At 41.0% G+C, this 26457-nt stretch overlaps 1 protein-coding gene across 7 annotated transcripts in view; it reads right to left on the bottom strand.

Annotated features, from left to right (window-relative positions):
- The window catches only part of TNK2 (tyrosine kinase non receptor 2), a 296608-nt gene that overhangs the window by 127511 nt on the left and 142640 nt on the right, over positions 1–26457 (bottom strand). For 2 of the 7 annotated variants that reach the window (XM_077487595.1, XM_077487597.1), the window contains exon 1: positions 7785–9165. The exons of 3 other annotated variants lie outside the window; for them this stretch is intronic. In XM_077487595.1, coding sequence (XP_077343721.1) covers positions 7785–7991 — 207 coding nt within the window. In that variant the 5' untranslated portion in view covers positions 7992–9165. Of the gene's footprint in view, positions 1–7784; positions 9169–26457 lie in introns of those variants that run through there. 2 more of the 7 variants (XM_077487594.1, XM_077487596.1) reach the window with 2 other exon arrangements.

Raw genomic sequence — 26457 nt, 5'->3', positions numbered from 1 at the left:
ATGGTGAAGGCAGTGTGATGGTATGGGCATGCATGGCTTCCAGTGGCACATGGTCATTGGTGTTTATTGATTATGTGACAGAAGACAGAAGTAGCCAAATTAATTCTGCAGTATTTAGACTCCTTTCACACTGGGGCATATTTCTAAAAATAGCATAGCACCTGTAAAGCACATGAAAACGCCTCCCCTGCAGCCCGTGTGAGAGCCTGAGTGCTTTCACACAGGGGCGGTGCGCCTGCAGAACGTTAGAAAAAATCCTGCATGCAGCATCTTTCGGGCGGTGTATCCACCGCCCCTGCCATTGGAATCAATGAGCACTAGAGGTCGACCGATATGGGTTTTTCTCTGGCCGATGCCGATGCCGATATTTAGAAATCATGGTGGCCGATAGCCGATATATGATGCCGATTTTTTTGGGCCGATATGTTAGGCCGATTTTATTTTATTTATTTATTTATTTTTAATCCCCCTTGATCTAACACACCTTTCCCACTGGGGCGTTTTAAGGCGCTTTTGGGCTAAAAATAGCGCCTGTAAAGTGCCTGCAAAACGGCTCCCCTGCAGTCTGTGTGAAAGACAGAGTGCTTTCACACTGAGGTGATGCGCTGGCAGGATCTTAAAAAAAAGTCCTGCAAGCAGCACGTTTGGAGTGGTGTATACCGCTCCTCCACCACTCCTGCCCATTGATATGAATGGGCACCACTGCCGAAGCGCATGCAATGCGATTTGGCAGCGGTGCTTCATGGGCGCATTTAACCTCTTCCTTGGCCGCTAGCTGGGTTATATGTGCCCCACTAGCAGCCAAATAGCACCGCTAAAATGATGGTAAAGAGCCGCTAAAACTTGCGTTTTACCATCAACGCCTGCCCGCTCCAGTGTGAAGGCGGCCTTCATACGTGATACAGAAAATTTCTTACACTTAAACATTTATTAAACAAAACAAACCTCCAATCAGTTTACTGGTATGTATGATTTAGATAAAAAAAAAAAAAAAAAAAAAAATATATATATATATATATATATATATATATATATATATATATATTAATATTAAATAAAAACAGGTAGTCAAAACTTTTGGACAAAAAAAAAAAAAATGGGCTAACTTTACTGTTTTTATTTTATTTTTATTTTTTAAATGGTGTATTTTTTTCCCAAAAAAATGCATTTGAAAGACCTCTGTGCAAATGCCGTGTGACATAAAATATTGCAACAACCGCTATTTTATTCCCTAGGATCTCTGCTAAAAAAATATATATAATTTTTGGGGGGTCTAAGTGATTTTCTGGCAGAAAATACAGGATTTTTTACTTGTAAGCAACAAGTGTCAGAAAAGATTTAGTCTTTAAATGGTTAAACTGAGAACTTCTACACACAGAGATGACTTAATTCATTCAAGTGTAAACATTGTATCTTTCTGTTCTTTTCTTGGCAGCCTGCCCAGAGTGGAGGAAAGTGTTGCTATGACGACTCAGTCAACTTAGACCATTCTATACAGAAGTCATTTCAAAGTCCCGCTGTAGTTCTAAATCGGCTTTTTATCAGCACAAATCGGCCGATGCCGATTATTTAAAAAACGGCAAATATCGGCCGATATATCGGTCGACCTCTAATGAGCACCACTGCTGAAGCACCTGCAAAGCGCTTTGCAGCAGCGTTTTATGGGTACTTTTAACCCTTTATTCGGCCGCTAGTGGGGGTTAAAGTGCCCCACTAGCAGTCAAAAAGCACCACTAAAATTTAGCGCTTTACCGCTAATGCCCCTCCACCCCAGTGTGAAAGAAGTCTTAGAGATAAACTGTAAGATCAGATTCAGCCAAATACAGAAAAGTTGATTGTTCAGTGCTTCACAGTACAGATGGACAACAATCCAAAACACACTGCAAAAGCAACCCAAGAGCTTTTGAAGGAAAAGAAGTGGAATATTCCGCAATGGCCCAGTCAATCACCTGATCTCAGCCCAATTGAGCATGCATTTCCCATGCTAGAGGCAAAAATAAAGGCAGAAAGACCCACACACAAAGAACAACTGAAGACAGCTGCCTGGCAAAGCATCAGAAAGGAGTCTTTGGTAATGTTCTTAGGTTCCAGACTTCAGGCAGTCATTGCCAGTAAACTCTCAACAACATTAAAAATTAACATTTTATTTATGATTATATTCATTTGTCCAATTACATTTGAGCCTCGAAAATGGGGGGGGACTATGTATAAAAATGATTGCTGTTCCTAAAATTTGTGCTTGATATTTATGTTCAACCCCTTAAATTAAAGCTAAAAGTCTGCACTTGAAATTAATATGGATTGTTTTGTTTTAATTTTATTCTGGTGGCACACGGAGCCAAAAGTATATAAATTGTCCAAATATATGGACCTAACTGTATGTACTGTATGTATGAATTTGACCTTAGATTGTAAGCTCCACGAGGGCAGGGACTGATGTGAATGTACAATATAAACCCAGGATGCTGCATTCACTATATCTGATCTCCCACAGTACACAGAACATGGAAATGCAAGTATTTTAGTAAATATAAATGGTCAAATACCCTTTTTCATCAGCAGTTAGAGCAGTCTTGTGACTTCTATCAGTGTCTGGTCAATGCTTGTAGGAGGATTTTTCATACTAATCTGACTGTCCTATGAGGCTACAGGACCCCTGACCCTCTGTCTGTACAGTGCTGATTGGCACTGTGCTGATCACATGCACTTTCACAAGAAAAAAAAAAAAACTCTAGCAATACACACCAAACTGAGCATGTACAGCTTGTCCCCTAGCCTCTGTTCTATCAGGAGATGGATCGGGGACAGTGGAAGAAGGGGAGGATCAGAGAAGACAGGATAAAACAGCCTTTTTGCACAATGCAAAGGATTAACCTCTTCCACAATGAGTATAATACAGTTTCTTTACTGTTGTGGGTTTAGTAACACTTTAAGTAAAAATTATTATATAATATATAACAGACACTGTGCTCAAAATCACAAATAATCATAGCAGGATATTGGGTAAGCAAATATTGCATAAGAAGCCTAGTATAAGGCTTCAGTACAGAACTGGTGGTTTGTCATTTTAACAAAAAATAGTTCACAGCCTGAAATCAATGTGAGGACTGAGTAGGCGCTTTCTGTACTGTATTCTGTTTTGTTAGGAGACATAATGAGAGTTTCTGGCACCATCCACAGAACCTAGGGGGGCCTGGGAGAAGGTGAACTGCAGAATGCCACTGTAATAACAATTCGGTCTCACAATCACCTTGCTCACAAAGCTTCTCAAAACATGTTTATTTTAAAGTCACAAATGAGTGTATTTATCAAGGCAATGCTGATGTGTAGAATGCAGTAACCCGCAGAAAATCGGATTTTACCTTTCATCAGTTTACAACAGTCAGAAGAATGAAAGGCAATCTGTTTTGTATGACTTTCTCATATGACAGATGGAAATCTTCTACCCATGGCCCATCTAACATCCAATAACACATTGTACAATCATATCGTTTACACCTTACATGTGCAGAAAACAAATCATTCTAAGGTGACTGAACTCTCATGATTATGGAAGAATGGAAGTGCAGGTGAACATTAGATGAAAAATAAACTCCTCTGAAAGCCCGTTGGCCAGGACAGAAATATTTTGATGGTCTAATGTTTGAGAAAATATGGCCAGCAAGTTCACAGCTAAACGTTTACATCACACAAAATGCAAGATGAAAAAACAGTTCCCTATGAATAGCTGATCGGTATTTGTTCCAGAGATGTTATATTTGGACAGATAGAACATATCTAGCATTCTACAAGATTTCTGAGACTAAGTGCCTGATTTACTAAAGGGTGAAATGAGGTGAACTGCATACAAACAGAAAGCCTTGCGAATGAGGAATATAAAAATACAGCTTTTTCTCAATGACTGGATGTCTGATGTAAACCCAGCCATCTCCAGCTCACTTACCATATTAGTAAAACAGGTCCTGTGACTACAGGTTTGTACTTTGGATAAGTTTTAACTACAGCTGTCAAAGTATTCAACTGTTATTCAGGACTGTTTTTAGTAAAAGTGAAGCTTAAAGTGATCGTAAAGTTGTGTTTTTTCTGTTCAGTGCCCCCATAGCAAGTAGCTTGCTATGGGGGCACCCGAGCCACAGCTCCCTGTGTGCAACCAGACATGGAGCCGCAGTCCGGCCTTGTTCCCTTTCTCTCCTCATTGTCTGACTGACTTTGACAGCAGTGGGAGCCAATGGCGCGGCGCTGCGCTGCTGTCTCAGCCAATGAGGAGGTAAGTCCCGAGCAGCCGAGACACACCTGCAACATCACTGGATCTAGACGGGTCTCAAGTATTGGAGGGGCTGATCCACACAGAAGGTGTTTTATCTTTATGCATTGAATGCATAAAGATAAAAAAAAAAAACGTCTGCCTTTACAGCCACTTTAATTTATAAGTTCACTTTTACAGAAAATCTATAAACTTACTCTGTGAACTTACACTGGACCCACCCCCAGTCCCACTGTACCAGATTCCCAGCTGTTAGACATCGGGTCGTCACTTCACCAGTCAGGGGATCTGAAATCCCTGCGGCTTAATCTCCTATCCATACCTCTCAGCGTGTACAGATATCCCATCACATGGATGGCGCTGACTAATCAGAGTCCGTCTAGCCCATCTTGACCACGTTGGAGGAGAGGAGAGACAGCCAGGAGGAATTTAAATACCTGGACCGGTAAAGCAACGTCCTGGTCCCGGAAAGTGGGGGAACACGGGACTCCAGTACAGCGGGATCAGGGAGGGGATCCAGTGTAAGTTTAGTTGCAGATTTTCTGTAAAGTTGAACTTACCCATTATATCTCATCTATTGTCAAAATTTCAAATTATTATATTCGTTTCCACATTGCATTTTAGGTATTTCTTGTCTACAAGTCTGTAAACTTACTTTGTGAAGGTCCCCACACATTAACTTTGAATTCTGTGACATATAATCACTATGCTCTATGAGTAGGCACTACTGTGTCACACATTTGACACAGCCTTCCTTCTGAACTACAGAGGTGCTAAACGGAGGAGTTTCAGAAGGCAGAGTCAGTACAGGAATTACAGCTTACAGGCAGCAAGGTGCCATGGGACATGTAGTCCTTATAAATTGAAAGTAAAAAGTAGAGAAGAAGCTGTACAGCATGCAGGGAATACAGGGAGTTGTGGAAAGAGATGGCATAGAACAATGTTTCTCAACCTTTTTGCCATCACAGCACCCTTTAAAATTATGGACAATCTTGAGGCACTCTATTCTAAAATGTAAAAACTAAGCTAATAGTTTTACACATTGCAGCAGCACATCCATACACACAGAACACCCAATATTAGAGGTAATGAATTCATTCAAAACAAATACACTTTTATCCACAGGTACTGACTAATGTTCCAGCATTTCTTCTTCCTCAGTTTCTCTCCCCCATGCAGCTAATATTGACCCCAGTGCTTTTGGTTTCAGGCAAGGATGCTCTACAGGTGCTCAATGTCTTCCTTATCAACCAATGACGTTAGCAGTTGTTAGAATGCTGGCCTGCACAGTGCCTAGGGTTCTAACGTTACAAAATGAAAGCCAAAATACAGGCTTAATCCACCCACTGTCTTGTACACAATTTTTGGGCAATTTGAGGCAATATAGGCCTTTTGCCAAGGTACCCCTGAAGAACCAAGGAGGCACCCTAGTTGAAAAAGGCTGGCTCAGAAGACAGGTAGAACTCACAACATGAAAGAAGATTTTTCAAGTAAGCTTATATTGAATTTAAAGAAAAAACACTATTGTTTGTATTGCTATCACAATTATTTATAAAGAAAATTGAGTGTCTGCTATGACCATAGAACTCCTTTAACCCCCAAGATAATTTGGTGTATTCACTACGGCAGTGGAAAAAAGACTGATGGTGGCTGAAGAGTAATAGCTAGTCATAAATGGAAGTTATGGTGGCTAATTACCTTTAGGTCTCGCAGCTCTGGTTTTGAATCCCACCTAGGACCCGCTACGTGAATTTTGTATGTTGTCCCAGCGTTTGAGTGACTTTCCTCCCACAAAATAGAAACAAATTGATAAGGTAATTGGTTTAAGAACAAAACTGACCCTTTATTGTGTTAGAAACATTGGATGGAAAACTCTTTTGGGGTACAAGGAAAAGACTACAGTAATCTGAAATGTGGTTGGGCTCATTAATGGTCTTTACATTATCACCTTTGCTTTTAGTATTGTTCTTGGGTCACGTGCAAGCAAATCTTAAATGAAAACGTGTTTTTTTTTTCTCCAGAGGACTGAAGGCTGAGAGGGGGGTGCAAAACAACATTCTGCCCCATGTTCATTTTCAGGTTTGGCTCTGGCAAGCACCCGTGTGTGTTAGGCTCCATGTACACTAGCAGCTCCTAAACTTGAGTTTAGGATCTTTTGGCGTTTTTTTTGCCAAAGCTTGTAAACACAACTCCATAAAATCCTATATGTCCATGTACACATAGGCTTTTAGGAGCTGCTGAGGTTAGAAGAGGTTCAACCTCCCTCTCCTGAACACGGAATAATCACATTCAGGATAGGAACATTTTCACCGCTAGTGGTCAAAGCAGCTCAAGTGTACATGAGCCTCAAAGGTTCACTCCACTTTTATGGGGAAAAAAACGAATAAAAAAATAATATAACATATACAATAGCGCCACAAGTCATATTGTAATTGAAAGTTATTAAAAATTACCTTTCCTTTTCTATCTGCAGCTCTGTAATTTTCTGAAAATACAATGCAAAATAGCTACCTGAAGGTGTTCTGTACACAGAATGTGTACAGAACCCCCCTAGAAACATAATTTCCTGCTTGTGTGATTGGTCACTGATTTTCCTAGAAGTCTGCACTAACATAAAAGTCAGATTTCAGGCATCCCCTGCAATAAAATGTAATTTTTGGTGAGAAACTTCCAATAGGAACACGTCTAAAGGGATGCAGGCCCAGCAGCTTTCCTCATTAGTGCCCTACAGGTGCCACAGCCAAATGATAATTATGAAACCACTTCCATTAGATTCACTTACCACAAGGGCACACAGAAACACACAGGGATTTCTTTAGAATAACAAAAGGTAGAAATCTGCAACAAAGTTTGATACATTCCCTGCAATGTACATAGATCACCCAGAGGGGAATGTTTTTTTCTCAACAAAAGTGGAGTTATACTTTAAAGTGGTTGTAATATCGCTGTATAGTGTGTACTTGTCTCAACTAACTAAGTGTAATTTCTGTCTGCTGCTTCGTTCCTCTGCTATCAGTATTAATCGCTTCTGATACGTTTTCCTGACATCAAGAGAAAAATGTTGACAGGGGAGGTACCTGCAGTAGATTGACAACCTCGGCACGGAGGGGGGTGTGTCTTTAACCTCCAATCATCTCTCAGAGCTTTTCACACTGAAGTGTGAAATTTAATCTCTCCGCCTCATTTTTTTTCTGAATTCTCAGACAATATAATTAAGTACTTTGAATTTATGTAGAGAAGACTGCAGATAAACAGATGCAACTTATGTTGAAGGATTTGTCTATGTAAGGGTTTACAACCACTTTAAACCTTTGGCTCCAAAAACTCTTAACCTCAGTGTTAAAGGAGAGATCAGCTGCCATAATAAATGTGTACCTGGAGCCCCCTTTTTTCTGCTTGTACATACACATAAGCTAATTAAAAAGAACAGTTTGCCTGCAGAACACAACTGCAGTGGACAGAAAAAACATTACGTATGAATTTCTACATGCTAACAACCTTTAGAGACTAAAGTACTTACTTTATAAATATTAAAATGTGACAAAAATGGAAAAGAATTCCTCCATGCTTGAAATCGCTTCATTTCTGCAAGGTTTAGAAAGTCCACAAGTGAATATGCAAAAGTGAGGATAAAGCAAGGACGTTTCTCCCAAGTTTGGAGGTTGCCAAAGTTTGTGTAACAGTTCTGGAGCAAGCAGAGAGATGACAGCATGCCACACACTGACATTCCACACTTTTCTCCCGCTTGTGGCTAGGTGTTGGTCCCACCGTACAGATCAGCTCAACAAAGAGAAACAAATGGGAGGATGACTCCTGGGCAAAGCCAGATGGAAACTATTCTGAGACAGAGACATAGGCTGGAATATTGTGGGTCCTTCTGTTGACACTGGCCTTTGCATAGTTATCCTTCATTCTAACTATAAAAACAACACTTGAAGACACCAACCATAACATTTATCTGTGCTGTACTTTTTCCTTGTGACAGATTGAGCCACCAGCTCAAAAAGTTTTAATAAGTTGGATGTGGGAGATATTACAATACGTCATAAATTGTAGTATATGCAAGAACTTGTATCGATTTTCCCAGAGATGATAAACTTTTTGTCTGCCAAACTACATAATCAACTTATAAAAAAGTACAAAAAATGTACTCAAACTATGAACAAACAAAAACGCTTCCAAATACACTGACTCTTGATTTGTCCACGGTCCAGAAAAAGTTGTAAAAACAGATGAATAAGTGGAGACAGACATTTGATCTGCCCTCTGAGTCAAAGCAGAAAACATTCTGCATTCCCTTCACATGTCCAATACTCCAGAAACACGGAACAGGACATATTCTCTGCCATAGAAGCTGTTTTTCTGTCCAGCTGCTCATTTGATTTCCTTGGTGTCTCCCGTGAGCTTGTCCTGGACATCCAGAGGAATGAGAAACACAAGTGCAGGGTAGCCTATGACTAACCTAAAGCACAGCAGCCAACTTTATAGACCAGATCCACTTGCCGATTACACAGACGTCTCTGGGACCTGAAATGTGACAGAAATCTTTCTCCGGCATTGCTACATGTCTGCAGATTGCAAGATGAACAGTGCAAATGAGCCATTCCAAACTGCTGAAAATCCCACACGGAATTCATTAAAGCAGCATTGCAGGACAGCGGTGGATTATTCCAGTATTCCCGTGTTTGTAGCTCTTCCAGGCACTAGTGTGGGCAGCCTTCTTTGGTTTTGCTGGGCTCATCTCAGCGAAGTATTCCGGTCGTTTGTGTGCCTCTAACAGCACACTCAGAAACAAGCTGCTCAGAGGGTGTTGTCTATGGTCCCAAGCTCATTCCTAGAAGCACAATCTTCTTGGATTGTGGGCCTGCCCCTGCTAAAAACAGACACTCTATGGTGTTCACATGGCTAACTGTTTGAATCACAGCCAAAGGGTCAGATTTAACTGCAGGATGGAGAGTTAATTTCCTGTGGGAGCCTCCATTGGGATTTAAAACAGTCCCTCTCTCATCTGTCAACATCCCTTTAACTATCTCGCTGCCAGAGGCGGCTGCCTCACACTGGACTCTATGGGCATTGCTGGGCTCTGTAAATGGCATTACAGCTCAGGAAAACAAAGTTCCTGTTCACTTTAGAGGCTATCCAAAGCATGGGTCTTTTTAGGAGGGTTAACTGTAAGCATCCAACTTTGTTTTCTCTTGTCTGTTACATAAAGAGGTCCACAGATACAGACAAAGCTCTAAAGCCCAAGTAGAACACAAACATATTGCTGCCCAATATTGCTAATGCATTAGGTTAACAGTTTTTTAAAACTAAAGCACATTCATTAGTGGGTGCATTTTACTGCAGCTCTTGTGCATATGACCCCCTCCTCCCCCATTCCATTGTACGCAGTGTAAAGGGTAACACCACAACAAAAAAATACAGCAATAAAAAAAAATAATAATAAAGCATATACAAATGCTACACAAGACATTAAATTCAAACACTTGCCTACTGGGCACTTTTACCTCTTTCCTGCCCAGGCCAGATTTCAGTACTGTCACACTTTAAATGACAATTGTGCCGTCATGCTACGCTCTACTGTATGAACGTTTTATCATTTTATTTTTACACAAATAGTTTTTTTTTTTTGGTGGTATTCAATCACCACTGTTTTTTTTTTGCTAAACAAATAAAAGACCAACAATTCTGAAGAAAAAAAATAGTTTTTCAAAAGTCCAGTAAACGAACTTCAAACAAATTATAAAGAGTGGATGCAGCGCTAACATAATTATGATCAGGAAAATGATTGTGAAAAACAAAATGAAAAAAGAAAAAACGAAAGCAGAGTATCATCACATAAAAAAAATCCATGAGTGTCTGTTTAAGGTCCATCCATGAAAAATAGAAGATATTCAATTTTCACACACAACAAACGTAGTGCATCCGACTGCGCACACCCAAAGTGATATGATATTCTGCTTACCAGATGGCAATGACTGCTATAACAGTCTCGCCCAGCATAGGGATTTGATGGTTTCCACAAAACCTAGGTGGTGATTGAAGCCTCCAAGGGATGATTCCTAGTGTCACCAGCTAGTGGATCATGTTGCTCAAAAATACAAATTAATTTAATAAAAGATAAGTATTGCACTTACAACGTAGTAGTTCAAATGTCAGCGAATCGTACAATGTGATCCAATGGAAGTTGCGGTATCTTCACTTCTGTTATCCTATGCCCGAATGGTGATTACTATGGGGTTTATTTACTAAAGCTGGAGAGTGCAAAATTAGGCTCATTTCTGCAGAGAGACCAATAAGCTTCCAGGTTATATTGCCAAAGCTTCATTGAACAAACTGAGGTTAGAAGCTGATTGGCTACCATGCACATCTGCACCAGATTGTGAGCACCCCAGTTTTAGTAAATCTCCCCCTATGTGCTACAAAAAGCCCTCTCCTCCTACACTTCAGTTTTGGATGTAACTTGTAAATATTAACCTGTTGATGCACCAAGCTACATGCAACAATGGAGGCTGTCCGAAGACATTTCAAAGCTTTTTGGTCCTGCTGGCTAGATAACTCCTCTATAGTTACGCCACTGGATACCTGATTTTGTTTTGTGTTTTTTTTTACTCAACCTCAAGTCTATATTTCTCCGATTGGTACTCTTTACTATCTGTTTTGCCTGCATGGGTAAACTTGTGCTCCAGCCAAGCACTTCATGCTACTGTACTTAATGACAAGGTGGTTTTAGTTCTTTGTATATTTTGTGTTTTTTTCCTATTCACCGGAACCCGCCCTGCGTGGATTGGAAGTCTTCTGTTCTTTGTATTTTTTTGTAGTTTGCAGAGGACATAGTCAAACAAAGGCTATTTCTTTAAAAGTGGGAATCCGCTGCAAAGTTTCTTAAAATCCTTGCTTTGTACATTGATCACTCAGAGGGGTTTGTTTTTTCTGAACACAAGTAGAGTTACACTTTAAAGCATTACAATGTGCTTAGGTGTGCTGTACTTATTTTGAATGGGCTAGCAGCATACCTTAAACAAAAAATAAAAAATAAAATCAGACAAGCACTTTTTCTTTTAATACACACCATAAAAGTCCAACTTCAACCAAACATTATATTTTGTTTTGGAAACAGCAAGGAAAGGTTAGAGATGCTTGATTTGTATAGATGGCTTTGTCCATATTAAACAGATTTTGCCTCACTTCTCATCGGGTACACAAACAAAATATATTTTGGTGGAGTGTGCAAGGGTTACAACTTCTGGCAATGCCTATATTGTTCTTTGTGTCACTGCCCCTATTACTCGTATGGCAATACAAGGACAGGAAGCGAGGGAAAAAATCCTAATGGAGTCACAGACCAAAATAAATACCCAGTATTCATGGCAACTCTTCCCCACTCTATCCAAAACTAAAAAGAAAAAATGAACTAGAATGTGAGCTACTCACATGGATAAGGTTGGTCATGAATTTGGATTATAGGACTACACCGAAAGCAACAAGTGAACTTGTATGTAGATAGATTCTCCGTGATAAAGGGACACAAATGTACATCCAGAGTTAAAAGGAGAAGTTCACATGAAATTGAGAGTTGAAAGTCATGTCCTGCACTGACTTTCAGTTCTCTTGAGCTGATCAGTCAAACCCAGAACATGCAAAGCATTAATGCAGGTGGTGTTATGAACTGCCATACTCAATTTTACTTATGATGATTTCATTTATCACACCACGTTAAGGTTATTTTATCTCTTTACTATTATGTATTGTATATACTACCTAATGAAGCTACTTAAAGTGATACTAAAGTCTCGTCTTTATTTTTCTCTTAAAAATAATAAACGTTATACTTACCTGCTATGTGTATTGGTTTTACACAGAGCAGCCTGGATCCTCCTCTTCTCAGATCCCTCTTCAGCACTTCTGGCCCCTCCCTCCTGTCGAGTCCCCCCACAGCAAGCAGCTTGCTATGGGGGCACCCAGGCCGAGCCGCAGCTCCCTGTGTCCATTCAGACAAGGAAGCCATGGTGCATTGCAGGACTTCAGATCAACTTTCTTTGCAAACATTCTGCAAGTCTGCTGGAAGTTCTGGTTCAGTTATGTTGTGCAATAATCACCCCACCACAGGGGCCACTGTGGCTGAATTTTCATGCTGTAGACTTGCAGAGCTCTTGCTGTAGACTCACCACTGCAACCTTGCTCTTGCTAGAGACTTGCCATGCAAATTTGCTACCAATTGGAAAAGTGTAGACTAGAACTTGCGCTTCAAGTGCTCTGCAAGTGTACAACTTACCAAAGAAAATGTGCAACAAGTTAACAGACTTACAATTTAATACTGCCACAAATTTGTGGCAAGTTATCCTTGCTATCTGGGACTATGCTAAAAAAATTAGTTATTCTAATGTTTTTTTTTTTTTTTTTCACTTTTTCTATTGTCTCTGGAAATGCATCATTTATTGGAACCCAAAAGTGATGTGTTAACTGGTATAGGTGTAGTATACCAATTTTCTCCTGAACATTGCAATAATGTGTTCAGTGAATGTTCTGGCAGGGACTCATTTCATTCTCTGTATCATGTAGCAAACAATGGCAGTGACATTTACTTATAACTGAGCTATTATTGGCATATATTATAGAACATAAAGGATCCCTATCCAAAACCAAAATATTGCATTATATATTATGTGAAAGAGCTTCTATTAACAATAGCACCTATAAACTGTATGTATCACCTATGGATTACAACAGAGATACCGGACATGTAAATTTGTTGTATGGCCTATTGCTCCTTGCAAACTGTTAATGCAAACTAAAATAGGCAATTGAAAGTAGAAAGCCAGCAAAAAATTGGAAAATATGGACATACAACCCCCCCCCCCATTACACCACCCTGAATCTAATTACCCCTATTCCTAATAAAATCCTGAAAACGAGAAGAAAGAAAAAAGCAAAACTCATAAGTAAACCAAAGTCATGGAAATAATGTAGTTTACACCACACTTTATTACTTACAAGGAACCTGGCATGACAGAAACATAGGAAGTCTCATTGCGGACTTGTTTTTGAAGGTGTGTAATTTGGGGTTGTTATCCTGATCTTTGTTTCAACAGTTGGTGGGTCAGTAAATTGGAAAACACGCAAAAGATCTACAAAAACTTAATCTGGGTCAGTGACCAACCAGACAGTAAAGGCAAGATAAGTATGAGCCCCAACGCCCACCTCTTCAAAAACAAGTCATCCATGGAAGCTCCCTTATTTTTGTTCTAACAGGTTCCTTTTACCTCAGTTTGGTTCAAATCATAAAAAGCTTCAATGTTGTTCCTAATAACTCAAGCCATATCTGGTGCCCAGGAAACCACTAAAACTCATACCAGATACAAAAGTTGTTATATAAAGCCATATGAAAGGCTAATTCTTTCACATTAAGAAGAATGACATGGAAATTCCATTAAACTATATCATTCATACAGAAATAAGTTTTCATTGTTCTCACTGCTGTGGCTGGGTTCACACTATTGCAAACATATGTTAGTTTCCCCGCATACAATTTGCATAGCAGGAGATTGTGACCAGCTCTCTATGGAGCCGGTTCACACATCTCCGCAGCGGCTCCCGTTGTTCAGGAGTCCTGTCTTGGTCCGCTTGAGGTTCGAATTCAGCCCAAAATATGGGGTGAAATCAAACCTGAAATGGTGAATGGAGACACACTGTTGACTCACTGCTGTGAGCCGCTGCGTGTTCTAGTGTGAACCCAGCCTCAACGTTGAACACTGAAATGTGTCTTGTTCATGTTAGTTACAGCTTTTGGTACATGACTACTGTTCTCTTCAATGCCTTCTCAAAAAAAAACAAAAAAACAAAAAACAAAAAAAACTTTAAGCTCCATTCACATATATGCGAATTGGATGCATTTTTACCCGCATGTCCGCCTCTTGTAGCACTGTCTCTCCCTGTATCATACAGGGTCCAGCACTCTTATTAGACATCAGTCTAAGCCCTTGTACACACGGTCGGAGAATCCGTCGGGATGTGTCCTATCGGACCATGTTGTCGGATAATCCGACTGTGTGTGGTATGCATCAGACTGATTCCGTCTGACCCAATTTTCCGACAAACTGGTCCGATCGGACATACTCCGATCATGTGTAGAGAATTCCGATCGGACAAAGTGCCACGCATGCTCAGATCAAATTCCTACACCAAAGCTATTGGCTACTAGCCTGAACGTAGTCCCATCGTAATGAAATAACGTCATCATGTTCTGAATGATTGGATTTTTCGACAACTTAGTCCGACCGTGTGTATGCAACAGTTTCAGACACAATCGGTCGGACAAAATCCAACGGATTTGGTTGGCAGAATATCCGACCATGTGTACAGGGGCTAAGAGAGAAGCACTGGCTGGCAAGACTGATTGCCCTTCTGTGGGGAAAACACCTACCTGAAAATCAGTTCTACTGTACACCTACTTAGAGACTATGTACATCCCAAACCAGGCTTTATCCATGCCACTTTAGCCTGTTTCACACAGGCTTCAGCTTGTATAAGAGCAGTGTGAACAGCAAGCTATGACAAAGCATTTGCAGAGCTTTCAGCAAGCTTTCTGAAGCTTTAAAAGTACCATTCAACTCCCATTTGTAGATGTTGAACACAGATCCTAATGGAAGTGTTGATTACCACTTTAAACACGCTACTAGCAGGCTTCAGCACTTCTTGAAGCTACTAGCAGCTTGTTTAAAGTGACACTCAACACATCCATTAGGACCTGTGTTCAAAATTTACAATCTGGAGCTGAATGGTACTTTAAAAGCTTCAAAGCTTGCTGAAAGTTCTGCAAATGCTTTGTAAAAACTTGCTGTTCAAAAACATTTTGACAAAGAATTTGCAGAGCTTTCAGCAAAAAATGTTGACGTTTTTAAATAACGATTTAACTCAAGTATGTAAATATTTAACACAGATCCTACTGGAAGTGTTGATTGCCACTTTAAGCAAGCTGCTAGCAGGTTTCAGCAGGATTTCAACAAGCTTTAAAACGTGCTGAAGCCTGATAGCAGCTTGGTTAAAGTGGCAATCAGCTCTCACATAAGGATCTGTGTGTTCAACATTTACAAACTCAATGGTACTTTAAATGGCCCATTCACACTAGGAACGGCATGTGAATCATACCGGAATGCTGTTCAGTTTCTGTGCAATTTACATGCTGTTCTGTGCAGTGTGATTTCAGCCCAATCATTTTGAATGGGCTGAAATCCCAAAGCACCACACCAAAAGTAGTACATAAACTACTTTTGGAAACACACTGCAACCAGATTACATGGTATTTTTGTACCATGCAATCCAGTGTGGGCAAACACACTACATTTGTGACCTGCATTTGGGGTGTAATTTACTTTGCATCAAAACCCGCTGCAGATCGCAAGGGCAGTACTACTGGAATTCTATGCGGGAAACAGACACAATACACACACCGCATTCTAGTGTGAACAGGCCCTTAAGCTTTAACAAAACTTGCTGTTCACTCTGCTCCTATACAAGCTGAAGCCTGTGTGAAACAATCCTACAGTCAGGTCCATAAATATTGGGACATCGACACAATTCTAATCTTTTTGACTTTATACACCATCACAATGGATTTGAAATGATGTGGCAACCATCTTGTAGAAGTCAAATATCCAGATTCATTATTTTAGTTTTTATTTTCAAGGTAGGCATTTTATTGGAATAAAACAATGCTGCCTCCTATTGAACCTCCTATATTATTATTTTGAACATGTAATCTCTAAATCATGTTATTTCTACAGCTAAGCAGTCCAGTTTTAAAAATGGTTTTGCGAGGGGTTGGTGTTATATATATTGAGTAAAGCAATGTGAAATAACTGGCAGTTGTTATAAATGATGTGCTTGAACTGCAGACTTTCAGCTTTGAGGGTATTTACATCCAAAACAGGTGAACGGTGTAGGAATTACAATAGTTTGGATATGTGCCTCCCACTTTTTAAGGGACCAAAAGTAATGGGACAGATTAACAAACATTCAAACTTTCACTTTTTAATACTTGGTTGTTGAAAATCCTTTGCAGGCAATTACAGCCTGAAGTCTGGAATGCATAGACATCAAACTCTGGGTTTCATCCCTGGTGATGGTCTGCCAGGCCTCTACTGCAACTGTATTCAGTTCCTGCTTGTTCTTGGGGCATTTTCCCTTCAGTTTTGTCTTCAGCAAGTGAAATGCATAAAAAAACTCTTTGGTTGCTTTTGCAGTATGCTTGGGGTCATTGTCTATCTGCACTGTGAAGTGCCGTCCAATGCGCTCTGAAGCATTTTGCTGAATATGAGCAGATAATATAGCCTGAAACACTTCAGAATTCATCCTGCTGCTTTTGTCAGCAGTCACATCATCAATAAATACAAGAGAACCAGATCCATTGGTAGCCATACATGCCCACGCCATGACACTACCACCACCATGCTTCACTGATGAGGTGGCATGCTTTGGATCAGTTCCTTTCCTTCTCCATAGTTTCTCTTCCCATCACTCTGGTACAATTTGATCTTGGTCTCATCTGTCCATATGATGTTGTTCCATAACTGTGAAGGCTTTTTTAGATGCTGTTTGGCAAACTCTAATCTGTCCTTCCTGTTTTTGAGGCTCATCAATGGTTTACATCTTGTGGTGAACCCTCTGTATTCACTCTGGTGAAGTCTTCTCTTGATTGTTGACTTTGACACACATACACCTACCTCATGGAGCCAGGGGCAGATCCGGGGGGGGGGGGCAATGGGGCAATTGCCACCCCACGCAAAATTTGTTGCGGGCGGGCGGAGGAGAGAGCGGGGGCTCCGCGAGTAGAGGACAGAGCCTGGGCCTCAGCGAGTGGAGGAGAGAGCAGGCAACCTCGTGGTGCGGATGACAGAGCGGGCGGCTCGGTTTGTGGGTGGGTGGGTGTATACGCATGTGGCTCAGTGTGTGGGCGGGTGGAGTATAATTATATTATATCTCTGCTGCCTGACTCTGGGACGAAGAAGCAAGAGACAAGCAAAACACCCCCTTAACAGGCACATAACAATCCACAAGGTGTGGTAGGTGACGTGGCAAGTGACAATCCGCATCTGGTGGCAGGTGACGTGGCAAGTGACAATCCACAAAGGTGTGGCAGGTGACGTAGCAAGTGACAATCCACAACGTGTGGCAGTGGCAAGTGACACACTCAGAGCTCCCACTGATTCTGCATTATGGTGAATTGAACCATTTCATTTTATATTTCAATGTATTAATATAAATAATGCAGTTCAATCATCCTGACACCATAATAACCATGGTTTCGGGATGATTAAAGTGCCAACACCAGCCATTTCCCTGATAAATTGCCTGCAAAAAAACGTATTTTCTGACAGTGCCCGTCCCGAGACTAGGCTCTGGATCCGCCCTTGCCTGGAGAGTGTTCTTGATCTGGCCAACTGTTGTGAAGGGTGTTTTATTCACCAGGGAAATAATTCTTTGGTCATCCACCACAGTTGTTTTCCGTGGTCTTCTGGGTCTTTTGGTGTTCCTGAGCTCACGGTGCATACTTTCTTTTTAAGGACGTTTCAAACAGTTGATCTGGCCACACGTAATGTTTTTTCTATCTCTCTGATGGGTTTGTTTTTTTTTTTTTCAGCCTAATGGCTTGCTTCACTGACAGTGACACCTCTTTGGATGTCATATTGAGAGTTGACAGCAACAGATTCCAAATGCAAATAGCACACTTGAAATGAACTCTGGACCTTTTATCTGCTCCTTGTAAATGGGATGATGAGGGAATAATACACACCTGGCCATGGAAGAGCTGAGCAGCCAATTGTCCCATTACTTTTTGTCCCTTAAAAGGTGGGAGGCACATATACAAACTGTTGTAATTCCTACACTGTTCACCTGATTTGGATGTAAATACCCTCAAATTAAAGCTCAAAGTCTGCAGTTAATCATCTTGTTTATTTCATTTCAAGTCCATTGTGGTGGTGTATAGAGCCAAAAAGATTAGAATTGTGTCGCTGTCCCAATATTTATGGACCTGATTGTATATGCATCTTTTTATTTTATTTTTTTAGTTTCGCAAGGTATACAAATACAAAAGAAGTATAGGAGGAGACTACTGGGAGTACCGTTACTAAACATGATAGCAGCATATCCAAGGAGGCAAGCCTTTGTATAAACTACAGACACCTTCCCAATGAAGTGATATTAGCATGATGGGGGTTTTATTTACTAAAGGCAAATCCACTTTGCACTACAAGTGCACTTGGAAGTGCAGTTGCTGTAGATCTGAGGGAGACTTGCAAGGAAAAAAAAAAACAGCATTTTTGCTTGCACACGATTGGATGATAAAACGTACAGAGCTTCCCCTCAGATCAACAGTGACAGCACTTTCAAGTGCACTTGTAGTGCAAAGTGGATATGCCTTTAGTAGATCAACCCCATAGTGTAGTCTCTCACTAGAATATTCGTAACCCTTTGGAAACATGGATAGTGAGGGGATGTCTGATCAATAGCTAATGAAAAAGGAAACTATAGGTTGAGAAGAGAACTTAAATAATTATGAAAACCTAGGGCAGTGATGGCAAACCTTGGCACTCCATATGTTTTGGAACTACATTTCCCATGATGCTCAACTACACTGCAGAGTGCATGAGCATCATGGGAAATGTAGTTCCAAAACACCTGGAGTGCCAAGGTTCGCCATCACTGACCTAGGGTGTTGACTGGGGGTAGTGTCAGTTATACTGAAAAAGAAGACGTGGGATAATGATCCTAAAGGACAAATCTTCAGTCTCCCTAGTGAGTTCCGCAGGTCAGCCTTGGCATTCCATTCCGTGAATTGGAAAGAAGACATTAATAGTTTTATATTATTATTAACATAAATATTAATTAATAAAATGAATTAATTCCGGATCTGAAAAGGTTGACTCCATAAAGAAACTCCATAAAGAAAGCAAATGGTTTATTGTGGTGAAGCACACTATTCCATTATGGCTGCCAGTGCTTCATTTTCATATACAAGTGGTAATAAAATGTACCTATCCAGCAGTGTAAAAATCTAGATTGCTAACACTCTACAAAAACAAGTTCATTGTATCTTTTGTAGACTGCTGTAAAAGTAGGTCAATTATTAATGTAGGAAACTCAGTGGGTTGATTTGGTCATTTAGCCTCCGCTAACATTAATTTCTGCTTTCTCAGTTCTAAGTACTATAAGCACATTACTGGATCCGATCCTTTGCTCGGATTATTCCAGGTTATTTAATGCTAGCTCCATATTTGGTCATGGCCTATATACAGGGATTCTGTGTGCTATAATATTTAAGGCAGGTCCAATATCTGCCTGTAGTGCTCAGTAGGCCGTGCACTAAGTGGCAGCTCTAACAGAGTCTGGCATTCCCACGCTAAACATAAACTCTCACATAGGAGCGGAAATTCATTTATCCAAACACGTCCTTCAGACTGCCATGTTATCAGGAGAGCCTGGCATTTAACCCCTGTAACATCACAACAAATTAACTCTCCCATACGGCACTATTATAACGCATTGATGCAAATATTTTAGACAATAATATTCAGGTTGATGTTTTCCTGCCAGTTATTTCACATTGCTTTACTCAATATATATAACACCAACTCTGCGCAAAATCATTTTTAAAACTGGACTCCTTAGCTGTAGAAATAACATGATATAGAGATTACATGTTAAAAATAATAATATAGGAGGTTCAATAGGAGGCAGCAGTGTTTTATTCCAATAAAATGCCTACCTTGAAAATAAAAACTAAAAGAATGAATCTGGATATTGGACTTCTACAGGATGGTTGCCACATTGGAAGGTTCTAGAGTAATGGAGGCAGTGGGTGGGTTTATAAGAAAATGTCAGTATTTATATCCCCTTCTCCTCTCTGGCCAGAAGTATGCACCTTCCTCCCACTTCCCCTGGGAAGACAATGAGCATAGAATCCCCCCATCTCTCTTCCTAGGTCAGAGGAGTGACTGCAAGAACACAGAGTATAGTTGCCAACAGTAAACTCGAGAGACAACCAGTTTTGGGAGTTCTTTCCCAGGTCTCTTGGCAGTTAAAGCAAACCCGTCAAGTTTCTTGGAGAGGATCTGCACGATGAGGTCATCAGAGGGAGGGAATGGGGAGAGAAAAACACTACGTTGACAGAGAGCCCAGAAGCTCCAGGCTCACCCTCTCCTCCTCTCTGCTGAGGTGACATGGGGGTACTAGGACAGCAGAAGCAGTGGCAGAGTTTCTGGGTGGCAGGTGGGGTTCTGGCTGACAGAAAGGTCTAGTGTTTACCATGTCAGGGTTCAGTGATAGGGGTGCTGGGTGGCAGTGAGTTTAAAATTCAAGGTTGGTGTGGGTCAGGAAGGTTTAGTGTAAGGGCTGAAGGAGAGTGCAGTGGTAGGGGTGCCATAGCAGGGAAATACAATGTCAGAGTGCCCAGTGGTACAGAGTTCTTCATAGGCTCAAATATAAACAGATATAAACAGCTGTGGACTTGTAAGCCTGCTAGGAAGCTTCTTCACCTGTGTACCACTCGACAGGGTGTAGGCACCACATTGCTCTCTGATCTAAAGTCAGTCTAATGGGGTTTAGTTAGCATGGGGAGGAAGGCCATTAGTATTAAAATATATAAAAGTGTAGTTAGGCCCCCTCCAGACCTATGTGTTGTGGTAACATGTATTTTACCTTAGTGCACAGTAATACATGGCGTAGTGTGTTGTGATGTTATTAATTAAGAATGGCACCCCAAAGCATATGCATAGCAAGTGCCAATGGGCTTGCATTTCAGAACACATTAACGCATATGCTTTGCATTGTGGTACGTGTCTGTTTTTCCTTCCATTGCCTTATGCTGGCAGCCTATTTTTCATAAACTGGCTGTCTTAACATAACACAATTTAACATGCACTGCAATGAAAAGACAAAGTGTGCAGAGGAAATTAACCACTTGCTGCCCGCCCTATTGCGGATTGATCTCTGCAATGTGGCTCCATTATCCTGACTGGGCATCTTATGACTCCCAGCAGGATAAGCCGCTCATATGTGCCCCCGGGGGCACGCAGCACTAACTGTGGTGCTGTGTGCCGCTCTGACACACCACAACTCCAATCGTGGTAAACAGCCTATGACGTAGGCTCTTAACCACATGATCAGCTGTGACCATTTACAGCTCTAACCAGGAAGTGCTGGTAAACGGCTTTCCTTGGTTCGTGTTGCAGGGAGAGACGGTCGGTGGCTCTCTTTAAAGGTGGGGTCTCCGCCGATAATCACTGCATTGATTATCATCACAGCCTCCATTAAAGTTGGGGCCCACCAAAATGCCAGTGCCCATCAGTAACGCCTGTCAGAGCCCTCCATAGATACCAATCAGTAATGATTGTCAGTGCTCCCCCATCAGTGCCACCTATCAGTGCTGCATATAAGTGCCTCCTCATCATTGTCCTCCAGTGCCACCTCATCAGTGCCCATCAGTGCATGCCTCATCAGCGCACATCAATTAAGAAGAAAAATTACATGTTTTCAAAATTGTATAACAAACTATGAAACTTTTTTTTTTTTTCTAAATTTTCTGTCCTTTTTCGTTTTTTTTGTTTTTTTTGTTTAAAAAAACAACCCAGCGGTGATTAAATACCACCAAAAGAAAGCTGTATTTGTGTGAAAAAAAATTATAAAAATTTAATTTGGGTACAGTGTTGCATTACCGTGCAATTGTCAAAGTGTGAGAGTGCTGAAAGCTGAAAATTGCCCTAGGCAGGAAGGGGTTTAAGTGCCCAGTAAGCAAGTAGCTAATACAACTTAATCATTTATTTAACAAGTGTGTGTCAACCAGGAGACTACCTGGCCAAGGTACTTTGATGGTGTCAGCAAGGGTGGTGCTCTGCCCAGGGCTCAGTGACAAACAGAGTACCCAAATCTTCTAGCAGCTCCTATAGGGGTTTACTTTGCTCAATATCCTTCCCTTTTGTTAACCGCAATACAGGGAACTTTTACCCCCTTTCTGCCCAGGCCAATTTTCAGCTTTCAGTGCTGTTGCACTTTGACAATTAAGTGGTCATGCAACACTGTGCCCAAACTAGATTTTTATCATTTTGTTCACACAAATAGAGCTTTCTTTTGGTGGTATTTAATCACCACTGTGTTTTTCCACTGTTTGCTAAACAATAAAAGACAACATTCTGAAAAAAAAAAAATAACATTTTTCTTTGTTTCCGTTATAACATTTTGCAAATAAATAATCTCTTGATAAACTGTATTGTGCTACATTTCTTTGGTAAAAATAACCCAAATCAGTGTAGATTATTTATTCTGTAAGAAAGTTATGGTATATACAGTATATCTGGAAATTGATCAATACTGATGTACTGCTCTCATTTCTTGAGGCCTGAAAATGCCAGGACAGTACAAATACCTACCAACATACCCTTTTTGGATAGTAGACAGTCCACGGTATTTAATAAGAGGCATGGTGAGGTGAGTTTTTTGAAGTTGTAATTTTTTGTCAGAATTTTTTGCTATAAGCAAGGATTATACTGAATGAAACTGATTTTTTTGATCTGTTTTGCCTTGATTAGGCAGAGCTAATCATGTACTATATATAGATGGGCTGTGATTGGCCCTGTCTGAACCATGTGATGACACTGACCAATCACAGCTAGCAACACTGTTGTATTCAATGGATGGCATGAAGGGAAGCCATCTATTGTTTACAACTGTCATGTGACCTGCTGCAATACGTCACAGCGATCACATGATAACGGCAGCGAGCCGGTACTCAGATCAGTCATCAGCCGTGTCCCGTAGACAGTCGTAGTTGTGAACATTCTGACAGGATGTCATATGATGCCCAGTCAGGATAACTGAACCACCGCTGAGCTGTTAATTTGCTATTGGCTGGGCGGGAAGGTGTTAAACCAAGCTCTACAACAGAACATAGTTGGCAAGACCAAACTCTCTGTGCCTCAAAGCTATAAGACCCCTTTCACACTGAGGAGGTTTTCAGGAGTTTTAGTGCTAGAAATAGCCTCTAAATAACAAATGAAAACCACCTCCCATTTATTTCAGTGTGTCTTTTCCCACTGGGGTGGTGCCCTTGCAGGACGTTAGGAAAAGTTCTGCAAGCAGCATCTTTGGGGTGGTTTGGGGCTGCTGTATTTAGTGCTCCCAAAACACCCTGCCCATTGAAACAAATGGCCAGCGCTTCCAAAGCGCCTGAAAAGCATTTCGGAAGCGTCGCAACGTAGGGACTTTTAACCCCTTCTTTGGAGTTAAAAGTGTCCTGCTTTCGGGCCCGAAAAAGCGCAGCTTAACCGGTTCCCGACCAGCGCACGCCGATGTACATCAGCAGAATGGCACGGCCAGGCATATTGGCATACAGGTACGTCCAATCTTCAATGCCCCCTTGCCATCGATCGAGTCCGCGGGACCCGCGACCGGACTCATGGCTCGCGTGCTGGTCGGGAGCCCTGTGAGTCCAGTCGCGGGTCTCACGGACTCGATCGCCGCAGGCATACCCGCGATCGTCTCACGGGACAGCTGAATGGAGAAATGCCGTTGTAAACAGCATTTCTCTATTCTGCCTAGCAACTAGTGACACTGATCTCTGCTCCATGTGATTGGAGCAGAGATCAGTGTTCACTAAATGAAAACCCAACCCCCCCAGTTAGTAACACACCCCTAGGAACACTTAACCCCTACACTGCCACCCACTGGTTAACCACTTCACTGCCAGTGTCATTTACACAGGAATCACTGCATTTATAAAGCAGTGATTGCTGCATAACTGACAATGGTCCCAAAAATGTGTCAAAAATGTCCGATGTGTCCGCCATAATGTCGCAGTCACAATAAAAATCGCTGATCGCCGCCATTACTAGTAAAAAAAATAATAATAAAAAATTATTAATAAAAATGCAATAAAACTATCCCTATTTTGTAAACGCTATAACTTTTGCGCAAACCAATCAATAAGCGCTTATTGTGATTTTTTTTTTACCAAAAATATGTAGAAGAATACGTATCGCCCTAAACTGAGGGAAAAAAATGTTTTTTTTTATATATTTTTGGGGGATATTTATTATAACAAAAAGTAAAAAATAATGCGTTTTTTTTCAAAATTGTCGCTCTATTTTTGTTTATAGCGCAAAAAATTAAAACCGCAGAGGTGATAAAATACCACCAAAAGAAAGCTCCATTTGTGGGAAAAAAATAACGTCAATTTTGTTTGGGAGCCACATCGCATGACTGCGCAATTGTTAGTTAAAGCGACGCAGTGTGGAATCACAAAAAGTGGTCTGGTCTTTGATCAGCAAAATGGTCCGGTCTGTAAGTGGTTAAACAAGCGGCACTTTAGCACTACCGCAAACCCAGTGTGAAAGAAGTCTAAACAGTAATCATACCATTGTACTATGCTATTTAAGGCATAATATAGTGAAAATGTACACATAGCATAGGTGCATTCCGCTCTAATTTAACCACTTCAGCTCCAGAAGATTTACCCTCTCAATGACCAGGCCATTTTTGCGATACGCCATTGCCTTAATTTAACCAATTGCGCGGTTGTGCAACACTGTACCTAAATAAAATGTATGTCCTTTTTTCCCCCCCAAATAGAGCTTTCATTTGGTGGTATTTGATCACCACTGCGTTTTTACCAGTATATACACTACCGTTCAAAAGTTTGGGGTCACATTGATATGTCCTTATTTTTGAAGGAAAAGCACTGTACTTTTCAATGAAGCTAACTTTAAACTAGTCCTAACTTTAAACAAATATACTCTATACATTGCTAATGTGGTAAATGACTATTCTAACTGCAAATGTCTAGTTTTTGGTGCAATATCTACATAGGTGTATAGAGGCCCATTTCCAGCAACTATCACTCCAGTGTTCTAATGGTACAATGTGTTTGCTCATTGGCTCAGAAGGCTAATTGATGATTAGCAAACCCTTGTGCAATCATGTTCACACATCTAAAAACAGTCTAGCTCCTTCCAGAAGCTACAAAACTGACCTTCCTGTGAGCAGATTGAGTTTCTGGAGCATCACATTTGTGGGGTCAATTAAACGCTCAAAATGGCCAGAAAAAGAGAACTTTCATCTGAAACTCGACAGTCTATTCTTGTTCTTAGAAATGAAGGCTATTCCATGCGAGAAATTGCAAAGAAATTGAAGATTTCCTACAACGGTGTGTACTACTCCCTTCAGAGGACAGCACAAACAGGCTCTAACCAGAGTAGAAAAAGAAGTGGGAGGCCGCGTTGCACAACTAAGCAAGAAGATAAGCACATTAGAGTCTCTAGTTTGAGAAACAGACGCCTCACAGGTCCCCAACTGGCATCTTCATTAAATAGTACCCGCAAAACACCAGTGTCAACATCTACAGTGAAGAGGCGGCTGCGGGATTTTGGGCTTCAGGGCAGAGTGGCAAAGAAAAAGCCATATCTGAGACTGGCCAATAAAAGAAAAAGATTAAGATGGGCAAAAGAACACAGACATTGGACAGAGGAAGACTGGAAAAAAGTGTTGTGGACGGATGAATCCAAGTTTGAGGTGTTTGGATCACAAAGAAGAACGTTTGTGAGACGCAGAACAAATGAAAAGATGCTGGAAGAATGCCTGACGCCATCTGTTAAGCATGGTGGAGGTAATGTGATGGTCTGGGGTTGCTTTGGTGCTGGTAAGGTGGGAGCTTTGTACAGGGTAAAAGGGATTCTGAATAAGGAAGGCTATCACTCCATTTTGCAACGCCATGCCATACCCAGTGGACAGCGCTTGATTGGAGCCAATTTCATCCTACAACAGGACAATGACCCTAAACACACCTCCAAATTGTGCAAGAACTATTTACAGCAGAAGCAGGCAGCTGGTATTCTATCGGTAATGGAGTGGCCAGCACAGTCACCAGATCTGAACCCCATTGAGCTGTTGTGGGAGCAGCTTGACCGTATGGTACGCCAGAAGTGCCCATCCAACCAATCCAACTTGTGGGAGCTGCTTCTAGAAGCGTGGGGTGCAATTTCTCCAGCTTACCTCAATAAATTAACAGCTAGAATGCCAAAGGTGTGCAATGCTGTAATTGCTGCAAAAGGAGGATTCTTTGACGAAAGCAAAGTTTGATGTAAAAACAATCTTATTTCAAATACAAATCATTATTTCTAACCTTGTCAATGTCTTGACTCTAT

Source organism: Lithobates pipiens, unplaced genomic scaffold (assembly GCF_037356315.1).
Source record: "Lithobates pipiens isolate NorthernLeopardFrog02 unplaced genomic scaffold, aLitPip1_a1.2 Scaffold_18, whole genome shotgun sequence".
NCBI lineage: Eukaryota > Metazoa > Chordata > Amphibia > Anura > Ranidae > Lithobates > Lithobates pipiens.
This window is presented reverse-complemented; position numbering and strand designations above follow the sequence as displayed.